Raw genomic sequence first — 15579 nt, 5'->3', positions numbered from 1 at the left:
TTTGGACCTGTGTATCCTGTCTGTGAGCGGGGGCCTGGCTGCCCTCCCGCTGTCCTGTCTGTGTAACCCTGTGTGTGTCCTGTCTGTGAGCAGCTTAGAAAAGGGCGGAGGGGGAGTGTCCGGCTGCCCCTCTCGCTGCTTTTTTTCTGTCCTGTGCATCTTCTTGTGTGTGTACAGCCATTAAATTATAGATACCCAATCGGTAATTCTCTGAGAACAGAAATAAAATGATTATTTTGTGGAAAAAGCCACAAAAGTTCTGGGAGGTTAAAAAAGAAAATGGGAAAGGGTTTGTAAAAAAAAAAAAAAAAAAAAAAAAAAAAAAGTATCAAAGAAAATTTGAAGAGGCATGATTGTAAAGGAAATTTTGCTGTACCGAAACTATGATCTAACAACAGGGGAGCCGATCTTCAGAACCCAGAGATATTATTGTACTGACCCCCTTAAAAATATCATACAACTTGTGTGTAGGTGCTCTCATTTTCATAAGTGCATTTGCAGAGTACTGGGAAAGAGAAGCTATAGAGATTTGTAAAAGATTGGCTGAAATGGGAGCCGGTCAAGACAAGGAAATTCTGAAGAAAAGCCCATTGGGTTACATTTTGGCACATTGGAAAGAACTGAGAGGGTTTTCTGGGGCCTCTGTAAACAAGAAAAACGTTGGTAAAATATTATAACCAATGCTGACATTCATACACTTTAGAAGATCAGGAAAAATTACCTAAAATGGAACTTTGAATTATTATACATTGTTATAATTAATGTTGTTTTTGAGGTGATAAGGAAAATGGAATGAAGTAATGTATGCAGATATGACAGAGTGCAAAATTAATATACCTCTTCCTGATCCCTTAATTTTGGATTTGGAAAAGGACAGGAAAAACTAAAAGCTAAAGAGATGTTGTTCAGATTGTGATACTGGGGAAAGATGTTAAGAAGTTAAGATGAAAGGAGGAAGCTCGAGCAGCTCCTGTGTTTGAGCATGGGATGGGTGCCGGGATAGGCAAACAAATGGAAACAGACATGTTGATAGATGGGACTGAAGGGTTGTTGGATAAATGTGGACTGGGAGTAAAGGAGGAAACATGGAAAGTGGATAAAAAGAAAGCGGTTGCTTTAAAACTGGTGGAGAAGGAATGTTGAACAGAGGTGGGGGAGTAGGCTCTTCTGTGGAACCGGATCTGTGTGTGTGCTATGGGGAATCTGGACCCTGGAAGTGAGACTGCCCTGGAGGGGAGTGCCATGGGGCTGCTGCAGTGAATGAATTAGAACTAGAATTACATAAAAGCTGAAAAGAAGAGAGTTTATCCCCTCGTTGGGAGGGACCATTTCTTGTTCTTTTAACTACAGAAACGGCGATAAGAGCTGCTGAAAAAAGGTGGACACAGGCGTCTCGAGTAAAAGGACCCATAAAAAATGGAAAGTTGTGACTGAACCCAGAGACACCAAGCTGACCCTCTAGAGGACTTGGATAAGTAACTGAGAGAATTCATATTGACTCCTGTAAATCTGATATGGAAATGAAGATATAGTTGAAATTATTTTAAGAAACCATAGGATAAGGGCCAGTATTAGTCCATGTCCTCCTATATGCAAACACTGCAATTTGTATATTAGAGCCAAGTGTCCCAATTGTTTGAAGCATATTATTACTCATAGGAGAGACCATGAACAATTTTTGAGAAATCTGTTACAGTTCTTTTTGCATTCAGTGTGAATGTGAATTACCACCTCGTTGGAACAGTTGTTGTGGGTCAAATACTACTGTCATAGTAGCCGACTGGGAATATACCTTTAACCTACCAGAGAGGGCAAGACCGGAGGGAGTCGGTGCTGCAGCTGAAAAGGTCTGCCGAGGGCTGCAACCCCTGGGGCTGTGACCGCTGAGCACTATGATCCTGACCGGACCTCTTTTGGTGTCGGTTCTGATAGGAACCATATGGGAAGATGCGGTGGCTTTTAAAAACATTCACAACAACTATAGTTGAATGTATTACCACACCTAGATGAGGGAGAATAACCTCTAAAACCTTGGTATATCACACTGTTTATGAATGCAAAGGAACAAAGATAGGCAGTTGCATATATAATCAAACCCAGTATGAATTGTGTCAGGAAAAACAAGCAAAACTGTGTGTTATGATCCAAAGGAACTTCCAACCTTGTATTGGGGTAGAAATGAGAACAAATTCAGAAGAAGGGAAATTAATTGGAACAAGTGAAGTTATAACCAATTTGAGTACCTCACTGTCAATAATTTTTGATGCATGTGATATTATAGATGATGATTTAGATACTAATAGTGGAAGTTCAGAGTGGAGGCAGTACTACAGTAGCCAACCAAAATATATTTGCCCAGGTGGATACCAATGTCATATAAATCCTGATTATGTACCTAATCAAACAGCTAGGTATCAGTCATCACACCTCTGTGGAAGAAAAGGATGGTCTTGTGTATGCTGGATACTGCAGGCTAGGGATGTGATTATCAATGTAAGACTTTACAAGCTTCAATAGCAAGAATGCAAACAAACAATAACTGTACAACCCGTGCCTGCAATCCAATAAATTTAACTCTCATAGATTTAAAAAAAAAAAAAAAAAAAAAAAAAAAAATGGAAACAGAAGCAAGTAACTAAAATTGGACTTAAAATATATGGAACTGGGGAAGACCCAGCTGTGATTATTAGTATTAAGATCAAAAAAAAAAAAAAAAAAAAAACTGGAGTCCAATATGAAATTCTCACAGTTGCTAAAAATCTCCTTGTAAATCTTGCTGAAAATATATCTAAAGCATTGAATGTAACTAACTGCTATGTTTGTAGGGGAACTAACCAGGGAAAGAGATGGGCCTGGGAGGCAATGGAGAGTAATATAAGCGACCCTACAATCTGGAAAAATCGAAAAGGAAACAAAAGGAGACAACAATGGATCTTGCAAATGGGTATAATCGGAAAAAGTTGTTGGCAAAATTTAGAAAATGGTGTAAAACCAATAGGAAATTTACTTTGTGAAGGGGGTTATATGTGGAAGAGAGCAAAGAAAGACTGGGAAGATGGGGAAATCCCATAGAAATAAATCACCAATTCAGTAACTGGACTAATGAAACTAACATACCAAACAGTTGGCCTACTCCAAATGGATATTATTGAATCTGTGGTAAAATAACTTTTGCATTTTTACCCCAAAATTGGACAGGTTCATGTATATTAGGAATGATCAGACCTAATTTCTTCTTATTAAGGAGAAAACAATATAAAAGAGAGTTACAAAATGGAAAGACAATGAGTGGCCACCTGAATGAATAATCTATTATGATTTGGCAACTTGGGCAGAAGATGCATCTGGGGATACAGAACTCCTATATGTATGTTGAATAGAATTATAAGGTCACAAACTGTGGTAGAAATAGTAGTAAATAAAACAGAAAATGTATTAGGATTAATTGCAAAGCAAAATACTAAAATGAAAACTGCAATATATCAGAATCGTGTGGTTTTAGATTGCCTGTTGGCTCAAGAAGGAGTGGTCTGTGGAAAATTTAATCTTAGTGATTGCTGTTTAGGATTAGATCTATTGTTCTTAAAAGAAGGAGGGTTATGTGTAGCTCTCAATGAAGAATGTTGTTCTTTTGCTGACCATACTGGAGTAGTCCAGGACACCATGTCTGAACTCCGGAAAAGGTTAGATCAACGTAAGAAAGATCGTGAGGCGGGCAGGTCATGGTATGAAAACTGGTTTAATGTTTCACCTTGGCTAACCACTTTGTTGTCCACTTTAGCAGGACTGCTTATCATGTTGATTTTGGGACTTATATTTGGGCCTTGTATATTATGCTATATTTTACACTTTATTAGGGAACGATTTGACATAGCTAAACTGCTTATTTTAACTATGAGGTCTGGGGCAAATTATAAGAGTGTATCTATTGATGAGGATGAAGATTGTTGTGAATATATTATGTCACGTAGGGGCTACACTGATTGTAATTGTGAGGTATTACCCTGTGTGTGTTCTGATAAATGTTGGGATTGTAGAAAAAGGTTTATTTGCAGTGCTGAGAATGAAAGCAGCATCTAATAAACAATAATAGGATAAAAAGAAAAAGGGGGGATTGTGAAAAACTAAAGAATAAGGTATTGTTTATTAAGATATATGTTAGGTATATATATATGTTAAGCCCAATATAAAGGTTAGACAACAAAAGATATGAAATTGCTTATGCACACAGTTAACGGACACAGTTTATGCAAGATAAGGTGAACCACAATCGCTTACACCAATTAAACCAGAAACCGTTTATGCAAACATAAGATGACCACAAGGTGTTACAGAAACTGGCTTGCAAGATGTTCCAGGAACTGGCAGAAATAAGACAAACCACTCCATATAAGGACATAAATGAAGGGTCAACTATGGAACAAAGGAGGAAGACTTCTTACTTCGGCCTCACCGACCACCGGGAGGCAGAGGTCGACCCCCTAGCAACAGCTGAAGCATGCGCAGAGTACCTCAACTACGTCATGAACACGGAAGTAAAAGATGTATAAGGGAGGGCTTTTTGAACTGCTCAGTACGGCAGTTGGCGGAGCGCAGACTCCCCTGCCGTCCAGCGCTGTCTTTGCTCATATTCTACTTGCTATAATTAATAAAATCCTAATTGGATTATGATCCGCTGTGGTCTCAATTTATAACAAGAAGCATGTTGTGTTTAGATATATAAAATACCATGAGTCCAAAACCTTGGGTTGCAAGCCCAAGTTTGCAAATGGAAGACAAGTTTGTCAGCTGGGAAGTGGAAGTAAGATTGTGAGCTAAAACGACTGGGAACTTCTAACTTCACACGGATATTTTGTATAAATCCTAAGGGAAAAAAAAAAAAAGCAGCATAGGAACCAGATGGCAAAACCAAAACAAATCAATAAATACATCCTAATTCATAATACACTTTTATTTATGAAAATAATAAGCTATGTTTATATGATAGAATAATCAAAGGGAAAAAAAAAAACTTATTACTTGCAAATTTGTATATGTGATGCAGCTGCAAGGAGACAAACCATTCTTGAGTGGCTAGATATGTTTTTTTGCTTTCCTCCATTTCTTTTAAGCCTTAATTAGAGCCAGATGTTTCTTATATCCTTTCTTTATTTGTTTGTTTTCAAGCCTGAATGAAATGTGGTGCCAACAGTGAATATTATCTTTGACTTTTTTTTATGTTTCAATTGCATCTGTCTGAGTTGGAGTCACAGACCAGTAAAATTCTAGCAAAGCAGTGCAGGCTTTCACTCCTGCTGTCATTCCCATCAGGAGCATTACTGCTTCTGCGCCTGCCACACATGAGCTATAAAAAATCCCAGAGTGTGTCTGAGAACCTTGTCCCTGATAAGTAACACTGAAGGCAGATTGGAATGCTGTAGGCCATGAATGCAGCTTTCCCTCCCATAGTCAAAGAGTGCTGGGAATGTTTTCTATTTTCTTAATTGCTATTCATTTATATAGATCTGCAGTGTATTTTCCATTTTTTCTTTCTTCTCCTCGGGGAGGCACTGTCTGGTATGTAGATGAAACCATTTATTTTCCAATTTCATGTCTTACTGTGACCTCTAAGGTACCATCCCCTGAAGAATATTTTGCCATTAAATGGTAGTGATCTATAAGCAAGAGCTCTCCTTCTGAATCAAACTGAAGTATTCTTTAGTATTTAGATAATGTTTTTTAAACTACTTTTTAAATGCATTTTCATTCTAAGAAGTGTATCAAATACAGAAATCAGTGAACTGTAACAACTACACAGGAAAAGTGTTAGAAATTACTATTCTGAAAAATTCATCTGACAACAAATATGCCTTACTGGACAAATATTAGGCTTTTTACTTCCGCATATTTTGAGCAAGCACATATTTTACCCAGAATAGATCTTAAAAGCAAGTGCCCAGCAGTTTTCCAGTTGCCTTTCTCCCTTTTCACAGATGCTGTGTGTTGCTCAGTCCTTGGTCAGGCTTCTTTATGCTACAGCACATGCTAAAGAGCTTTTTGGATAAAAAATTCTTCTGTTTTCTTCCACCAACTTCTGTACTAGTAATTCCTACCCCAACTGTTTTAGTTCAGAGGAACTGAAACATGTGGAAGGAGGATGTTAAGGTACCAGATACACCTAAGTGCTGGTGTGCCTCAGTTTTAAGGGTGAATGAGCCTCTAGGATTGAAATTCCTTGCTTCAAATTTACTCTTAGTTCAAGCTAGGTTTAGATGCAAGGGAAAAAAAAAGGTTATTTACACAATATAAAACAAATATCACACTTACTGAGCTTTCCAGACACGCAGGTAGCATAAATGAGAGAAAGTCATGTTTAACCATCATGATAAAACTTAAACAGGTTCCCTTCCCTTCTGCTAACCAAACTCCTCACCTTATGCATCAGTGGTGCCAAAGGAGTATACCTGTACAGCACAAACATTCCACACATTTTGAAACTCTAGTTTTGTCCAGGGATGCAGATCCCCGTTAGTGCTTGAAGCAAACAAGGATCAATGCTGGACACCACCACTGAACTTCATTTCCTGTGAAGGAACTCTGGATCCCATGCTCTGACTCCACTCCATGATGCAAACCTGGACATTTAAGTTAGGATGAGCAGCTAAGATCCAAAGTGCTCTCTTGATCCAGATTAAAATGCCAGTGTTGTTGTCATGGGCCCAGGAACTGCAAGAGCAGCCTTGCCTTTATGCTGCCACCTTGGAGATTCTCTTTTTTCCCCCAGGACATCTTCTTCCCTTTTTGTCCAGGGGGTGGTTTCAGCACCCTTTCGTTTGGGCTTCTGACTTCTTTGCAGCCCACTGACAACACTGAGTGAACTTCCTGAGCTCAGGCAGTACTGTTCCAAGACCAGACTCCCCATATGGTGCATGAGGGACTCACTCCATGCCTCACCCCAATACCAATGTAACCATGAGGTCCTGAGTCATCCACACAGGCAGAAACACCTTCCCATTGTGAGCCAAGCTTCTGCCACACACTGAAGTTAATCTGTCTCACCCAGAGCCAATGCAAAAATGTGCATTTTACATAATTGCCTGAAAGGGATGGGGCATGTATCTTGTCACCAGATTTTCAAGGTTTACCATGACAGTAAGCAGTCACACTGGCAGTGTGGCTGGAGATAGCCAGAGGGTGTACAGTGACATTGGTACATTTGACTTTCTAATGCAAACTGGTTAATTCCCAAATTGGTTTACTTAAAGCTACTTCTAGTTTTAAAAGTTTTTGACTGATAGTTTTTCAGAAGTCTTATGCGGCTCTTTCAGATTTGTGAACAACCAGATAAAATGGGAAATTGGGAAGTGCTGACTTTCTATCCCTTACTTGGCCCTAGACAAGTTTCTTACACACAGGTAAGTGCATCCCATTCTAAAAAACACTCTCTGTCAAATATGTAGCAAAGTGGTATCAAGCCCACAGAACTATAAAGTTTAATGAATTTATCCCTAAAATGCAGTCTGAGAGTGGACAAATTTATTTGCTACTTTTTGTCAGGTATGGCCCCTAGTCTTAATTTTAGAAACTGGTGAAAAATATGAAAATGACAAAATCTGTAATTGCCAACATTTCTTGAAGTATGTCAGTTTTTTCTTTCAGAATGCATTTTCACCTTACAGCAGAAAAAAAAGTGTTTTTTTCTTTAAAAGAAAAAGGGAGCAAAGTCAAATAAAATCATAAATATTCCTATTATAAAGCTTGCCAAAACAGAAAGATCCATTCATGCAGTTCTGTTTACTCGGTTGCTGGCTGCTCCATTATGTATGATACAGGAGACCAGGTCCAGATCTGGGTCCTCCTTTTTCCACAGCATTTGACTTTCACGGATTGTACTCCCCAGACCTCAAGAAGAGTTACTTTCAACTGTGTTGTAAATTATGAATAAATAACAGAATCAAGGGATTTTGACAAGGCAGCACTGACCTTTCCTGAATTTGACTGCAACAGTTCTCTGGCTATGAGAGTAATACGTCTATCATAACCTATAAATGCATATATTTTTTCCCTGAAACATGACAGACATCTTATATGAATAAATCAATTTTATTTAAATAATATTATAGGCATATCTTGTCTATTATAAACTACCATGCAGTTTTTCAAAAGCACCAATATTTCACAATAATGTCAATTTTCTTGAGAGCAGCTACTTTTTTTCTGAGTGGTGTCTGTAAACTTGTCCGACTTCACTCATTCAACTCAAGAAAAATCTGTTGCCAGTGAAATGCTGAATGTTGTACCTTCTAACTTGTAATAGTTACCTTACTGTCCCTGAGCATCTCTTTTGAACAGTGCTTGAGAAGAATGGGTGAAGTGTTCTGTGTAGCAAAAACCCACCATGAAACGGGGGTGTTTCTTTCCTTTGTGGCACCAAAAATATAGCAGGCACAAGAGCATTACAAGTAAAATCCAAGAGACTACCATTTATTTGAGGCTTCAGGATTTGTTTTTCCTTGCATTTCTTCAAGCTTAATAATGCAATACCACTTTCCTCAATGCAAAGAGAGTTTTTGTAAGAAGCCTGCCCTACAGTTCTGTGTCACAGACTGCATTAGACTCCAGGATGAGCTTCTTCAAAAGCATCTTTGTAAAGCATGGTTGCACCAAAACCAGCAGATGCGTCTGATGGCCTTATTTGTTCAGTTGTCCGATCGTTTATGGGAGATTCACAGCAGGGAGACAAAAGTGATACCTCTCAGGAGGCTGAGAGTCCTGCTCATGTTTTCTGCAAAGAAAATGCACACCCCTGCAGCCACTGCTGAATTTAAATACAGACAGAGCCAGAACCACCAGGCTGAGGCAGTCACAAGGGAACCGTGTCAGGCAGCCACTCTTCTGGCCATGACATTCAAGTACTGGCACTTCTTGTTTCTGAAAAAGCAGTTTTTTCAAAAGGAGTTTGCTGAGCACTCTCCATGTTCACTCAGATCACTGAATCCCACGAGGCTCACTTTGTTAACTGATTTTGGCTTATCACAACAGACTTCTGTAATAATTCCCAAGTTCTCTTTGGTACATAACCATCGTCTTCACAGCACTGCAGAAGCTTTGTACCCCAAGCATTCTAACCAGAAAAAAATCTGCCCTTTACAATAGTCCCAACAATTTACAAACAAGAATAATGTGGTATAATGAAGGTAAGATTATAGTTGGGTGTAATAACACACTGTATTTTGCCAGCGTATCCCTGCTGCAATTAACAGATAAGCTCCTCAGCAAAGCCACGGATCTTCCCTCTTGCTTATGCCAACAGAAAATCCAGTTTTAATGGAGCCACAGCAATGAAACTGAAGTCTTAGATTTGCAGAGTGGAGTAAAAAAGAATTCAGAGTTTATAGTGAGATCACTGTAAAGCTGAGACATGGAGCTACAAAAATGCCATACCAAAACCTAGCTTACAAGAGTGTCCTGAGATGGGCTTCCTTAAAGTTCACCACAATCTCCAAGACCCTTCAGAGAAAGGTACTTAGAAAAGGACAACAATTATTAAGAAAAGTGGTGATCTTTGCTTAGCAAACTGCAGTTTCCCATTTTACATTTGTAAATGTAGAAATGCCTGTAAGCCAACTATTCTTGCTTTCCAAAATAGGTTCATGTGGACAATTTGACACTGATTACAAGTGTCATTTCACAATACTTGGCAAATATCTAAAATAATCTAAAGAATTACCAACTGAAGTCTTCTAAATGTTCTAAGAAAGCTCCGTTTATTATGCTTTTCTTCTGAGGCTATCCCTTTATTTTAGAGATACAGCACCTTAATATTTGCACAGTATCAAATATATTTATCAAGAAGAGCAGTGAAGAAACTTGTATTGCTCCTGCATATGAGAAACAAAGCACTTTCTGAAGATGTCCTTCAAAATAAATAGCACCACTGATTTCAGAAACACATTGATAAATCTGGCAGTCTAAAATTCAGCATTAATAGCATATGCAGCTAAGGAAGGTACTCCTTGAAAAATGGGAGATAAAAGGCAGATCTTTAAAATGAAGTGAATGTTTATGTTGTATTGAAGGTTAAACAGCTTTAGAAAAAGCCTTTAATTTTTCTTTCCTTTTTTTCTCTGAGTCCTGAGATCCGTTTGAGCTACAAACTATATTATTACCTAAATTAAGCAACCTTCTCACTGCAATTAGTAATTCTATGCTACTAATTTTTCTGGTTCACACTGAAAAAATTTAAAGGAAGCTGAAAAGTGGAGGGACCAGATCCTACAAATCTCATTCATCTATTAGAGTTCAGCTCTGCGTTCCCTTAGGAGCATCTGGAAACATTTGAATAATAAAAGAAACACACTTTCACAGCACCAAACCTGATGAACAGGCATTACTTGAACAGAATTTTGTTGTCCTACATTAGCCTGTTTCGGAAAATAATAAGAAAATAGTATCTTTAGAAGGAGTTTTAAAGGGAAGAGTCTGTTTTCCAGAATGACCATCTTACCATGACCACCTATCACTGATGCATGTGTAAAATGGCCACTGGCCACCAGCATAAATTCCATTCTCAATCCTTCAGAAAACAAAGTGTAAGTGCTGCTGTACCACAAGCTGCCCATGGCAGTCTTTTGAAAAGACATATTAGAGAGAGAGTGATGATTCGAAAGTCTGCCCTTTAGAGGCAGTGTGCTTACATGCAACATCATCTTCTGATGACTTTTGCCGTATCTGTTATTTCCCTTTTGTTGAGGTTGGAGCACATCCCAAACAATAGCAAGCATGGGGGAGAGCACCTCTCTTTTCAACAGGAGAGAGCACCTCTGCTTTTCAACAGACTATCTTCAGCATAAAGCCACAAGCAGACACAGGAGTGTTACATAAAACAGCTGCAAAACTCTGATTTTTCATCTTGTACTACTCCTTCCAGGTCTGTAGAGTTATTATGCACAGTTACTTGCAGAGCAACAAACATACTTACTTGAACACCCTAACTATGGAAACTTGGGTCCATTCAGCAGCAGCCAGAAAGCATTTTACTTAGCTATTAAGGAGGCAAACACACAGACTTCATCATGCCACCTTATCAGTTCCAGTCTGTCTAATATTAGTCTGGTTTTCTTTGAAGCATGTGGTAAGCTAGGTACTAGTGCAACTGCTGCAAATCAATACAAAGCTTACCCCCACAAATAAAGATGTAACTGTGCAGATGTAGACAGTACTCGTGGATGATATTTGCATAGCAAGTTGTAGTAAAGAATGAATAAGATGTTGAAAAATTCCATAAATGAGGTATCAGTTAGCCTAATGGTGGAGCAGGTAAACTAGTCAAGCCATATTCATACTAAATTTCATCTTCTGATTCCTGATCTCGTTCAGATGTCTTCAGTAATCCCATTTCATGGACTGGGACTGTTTAACCTTTGAACGAACTGCCCTGAAAACAACAAAAAATGAGAGCTGTCAATAGTAACTCTGTCGTGGTTTAAGCCCAACTGGCAACGCAGAAAAAAAACACACAGCCTGCTCTTTCACACACACACCTCCCCCCCCCCCTTTCCTCCCCCTGCTCCTGGAGGGATGGGGGTGAGAATTGAAAGAACGTAACTCCCATGGGTTCAGATAAGAGCAGTCCAGTAACTAAGGTATAACACAAACCACCACTGCTGCCACCAATAATAATAATGAGAAATAACAAGGGAAGAGAATACAACTGCTCACCACCCGCTGACTGATACCTAGTCTGACTGAACATTGATCTAGCCCTTCCAGGTAACTACCCCCAGTTTACATAGTGAGCATGACGTGCTGTGGTATGGAATACCCCTTGGCTAGTTTGGGTCAGGTGTCCTGTCTCTGCTTCCTCCTGGTTTCCCCTCCTCCCTGACAGAGCAAGAGACTCACAAAGTCCTTGGTCAGAGTAAACATGACCTAGCAACAACTGAAAACATTGGTGTTATCAGCACTGTTCCCAGGCCGAAAGTCAAAACACAGCACTGCACCAGCTACTAAGGAGAAACAAATGACTGCTACTGCTGAAACCAGGACAAACTCAAAGGCTTATCTGGCCATTTTTATATGGTTAAAAACTGTTTAACTCCTGCACCTCATCAGGGAGTTAGGGTGACTGGTGTATGAAGACTTGTAGTGGGACACTGTGAAGACATTGTAAAGATGGCTTCTGCTTTCAAGCAGAATCTGGGCAGTATTCAACCACAGGCCTTGGTTGTAAATAGCTGTATGTTAGCATGAGTGACAACTTAAATAAAACAAACATGTACCATGACATTAGTATGTGCTACCTTTAATGATACTACCTGAACATACTGTTTGTAAGACATGCTGCAGCAGCTGCCATTTCCATCATCAGAAGGGATGTAGGATTGCTGTCACCTACTCTATAGTTGCCATCCTTCACACAACAAACCAGTTACTCAGCCTTGAATGCCAGTGCCTTTCAGACAAAAGATCCAAAAAGAACTGGCTTCTCAGTTCTCGCAAGACTGCAAGAACTGCATGTGACCAAAGCCTGATAACACAGGGCTATTAGGATGGTAAAGGTAAACCGAGGGGTGAGAAGCATGTTTAGAACAGTGCAGGCAAAGGCTTGGTAAAGTCCTGCAGGCAGGTGATCACACATAGCAGAATCAGGCTCATTTTCATAACTAATTTAACACTGTGGTTGTAATTTTATCAGCATTAACACGAGAAAAAAGGCTAACTTTAGAAATGGGGGGATGAAACTGGCTAGTGGAAAAGAAATCAGGTCTGATCACAGGAATTGCTAGCAATGAAACCTGTCCAATAATCTTCAAAGTCATGAAGCTGCTGACTAAGTCACTTGGAATTAGAGATGACCACTGGGAGAGAAGATGCTGTAGGAAAAAGACTTCTCCTACTTCTGACTTCATATGCACTTACATATATGGAACACATTAAGAAAGAGCTCCTTTTAAGTGAGAAGCATTATCCTTTCAGAGCTATGCTTCATGAATATTTTCCCCTTTCTACTGAAGCAGTGAGTCATGTTGTCTTCATTGATTAGCAATACCTATTTTTATTTTACCTTGCAAGACAATTAATTACTTTGTAGAAAACTTGATTTGTCAGTGAGACATTTCTAAAATTAAGTTTCTGCTAGACTAAATAGACAAGTTTCCAAAGTTTTAGTATTTCAAATAACTTACCAGTTGACGATTGTATAATTGACTGCAAGTATAAGAAAAGCAAAGGCATAATGCCAGCAATAGCACATGGTCAGGAACATCATATTGGTATGATCCATTTGATTCCACTCTGGCCTCCCATTTGGAGGATAAAGCACAAAGCCAATCTGTAATAAAATAACAGATATTTAGCAAAAGTCATCTGATGTGTGTATCTTTGCTGTATCATGTTTTATGCTACCTATCACAAGGCAGACATTTCTTTTTTAATAAGTGCTGACGTGGTTATAATTAAAAACTATTTTGCAGTCATACTCGAATGCAATGGATTATTTTACACAGTTCTGTGCAGAAGTGCCTTTGAAGATGCAGAGCCTGTCCCAGGAAACCCCTGCTCTTGCCCAGAGAATTAAAGACCCTGCCCAAAAAGTTCCCACAACAATCACAGCTATGTACTGTATGAAAGGGCCAGTGCTCAGCCTTGTGTGGTCTGAACTACAAACACATCAATAACAAGAAAACCTACCAGCCGTTTGCATGACTCACTTCTTCCCAAGTGTCTGGGAATGTGCTACATGGTTCTGAAGATGAATAATAAATTAATAAATAAAGGTGAACATAAGTCTATTTCTTCTAGGCCATCCAGTGAAAAGGTCAGTTTTGAAATTACTCAAAATTGAGCCGTCACCCAAGGCTATAAGGCCATGTGAAATACATAGCTAATTTGTATATTCAGAGTTGGAAAAGATCAAATTTATATTAATGCATAAGGTGGGAAGCTAGGAATCCTGTGGCTACACAAGGGTCTGCATGGCAAGCACTAGTCCCTGTACTGACTAATACTCTTCAGAGTCATGGCTCAGCAGTTCAGCTGAGAATTTAGGACCTGGGAAGAGAAGAGGAAGGAGGATGGAATGAGTGCATTTTGCATTTCCATGCAGATAATTCAATGAACGAGGGAGTTAGTGATGCAGAAGGTCCCTTTACTTTTTACAAATCTGTCATGCTGCAGCCAGCATGGTTTTCAGTCACACATATGATTGAAGTCTCCTGCGGGTGTGAAAAAAGCCACACTTTAAATTGCTCGTATTTTAGTTCTTCAATTTTTCACTTTAAACAAAAAACACATTGTCTGAATTGCTCTAAAATTAGACTGGACAGACAGCAAAGAATAAATGGTTGTGTCTAATTCCTCTTATGTAAAGCTTCTTAAATCACAAAAAAAAGTGTACAAACAAGAAAAAAAACCACAAAGTGCTTCAGCACCAGGTTCTTGAGTTCACTTATAGAAAAATACTGCTGTTGAGGAGGTCTGTCTTCTTGCCAGAGCAAGTATTTAGGTATTTGATTGGTGCTGAGTATCCAGTTCTCCTAAGAAACAGCAAACATTTTTTTTTTCATCATGTCTGGCCAGCATATAAAAAAGGAAAGCCAGTCTAGACATGCTGGAAAGAAAAACCTCTGGAGTGACCTCAGTTCTCCACTGTAAGATGAAACACACATCAGCACTAGCACTCCTATTTCTTTGTTATGAGATCACAGCGATTCATTAAATTCTTTCTCTTGTCTGACAGTAGAGACAGGGTCACTATCAAATATCTGTTAACTAGATAGAATCACAAGCAAGTGAGGGCATGGAAGCTGCATTTTGAAGAGTCCTTTTGGGAGCCACATCTCGAAATATCACAGTTTCAGCTGGTTTTAATTCTGCTCAGTTTCCAGAGCCCTGGAAAAGAAGGAGTCTTTGCATCACCCAGTTTTTTAATACAGATTGGGAGCTTAAATATCTTTTGAGCTGGGCAATGTCAATGAGCGCATTGTTCCACTCATCCAGTACCCCGCTGGGCATCTATTCACTGCTCCAGCAGCTGACTGGAGATAGTCTTCATAAACAGTATATATTGCCTGGCTCTAAAAACACTGCCATTTGGCTTTGGATTTGGAGTGGGATATTATAGGGGTCAGAAAGAATGGTCAGTGAACAAGGGAGAGCTCAAGAAAACCTCCTTAGCTTTTTTACTGATAAAATGCACAAGAAGTAAAATGGCTTCTGCTTCTTCTTCTGTAAAATTGATACAAAGAATACTTTTATCTCTTTAAAGGGACATTAAGAGGGCATTGTTTTCTATGAGTCCTTTTCGGTCTGTGTTTAAAAGGAGTATTACATCCCCTATGAAACATCTCCGAAGGGCTAAATCACTAATTTTGGTGAAAGAAGAAGTTCCTAAGGCAGAAAAGAGACCTACCTGCCAGAACCAGCTGCCTTGTAATATGCAAAGGCTTGTACGAAGCATCTCTAGCACAATACTGCCACGGAAGAAAATTCCAGAAATATGCAAACAGCAAGCTCCAAAGATAGCAAACAGAGGTGAACTGATGAACATGAAACATCCAGCATGGCTCTCCCATGAAAGATGGTAGCAAAAGAGAAAAC

General features: G+C 39.1%; 1 protein-coding gene across 1 annotated transcript; it reads right to left on the bottom strand.

Moving 5' to 3' along the window:
* Positions 1–11364: 11364 nt before the first annotated feature.
* LOC117438503 (transmembrane protein 45B-like) lies at positions 11365–15518 on the bottom strand (the record flags this gene model as incomplete). The annotated part of the gene is made up of 3 exons (XM_034073994.1): positions 11365–11416; positions 13167–13312; positions 15392–15518. Coding segments are annotated over 3 exons (325 nt in total), but the record flags the coding sequence as incomplete, so codon positions are not given.
* Between the last annotated feature and the right edge of the window lie 61 nt (positions 15519–15579).

Source organism: Melopsittacus undulatus, unplaced genomic scaffold (genome assembly GCF_012275295.1).
Source record: "Melopsittacus undulatus isolate bMelUnd1 unplaced genomic scaffold, bMelUnd1.mat.Z mat_scaffold_412_arrow_ctg1, whole genome shotgun sequence".
NCBI classification, from domain to species: Eukaryota; Metazoa; Chordata; class Aves; order Psittaciformes; family Psittaculidae; genus Melopsittacus; species Melopsittacus undulatus.
This window is presented reverse-complemented; position numbering and strand designations above follow the sequence as displayed.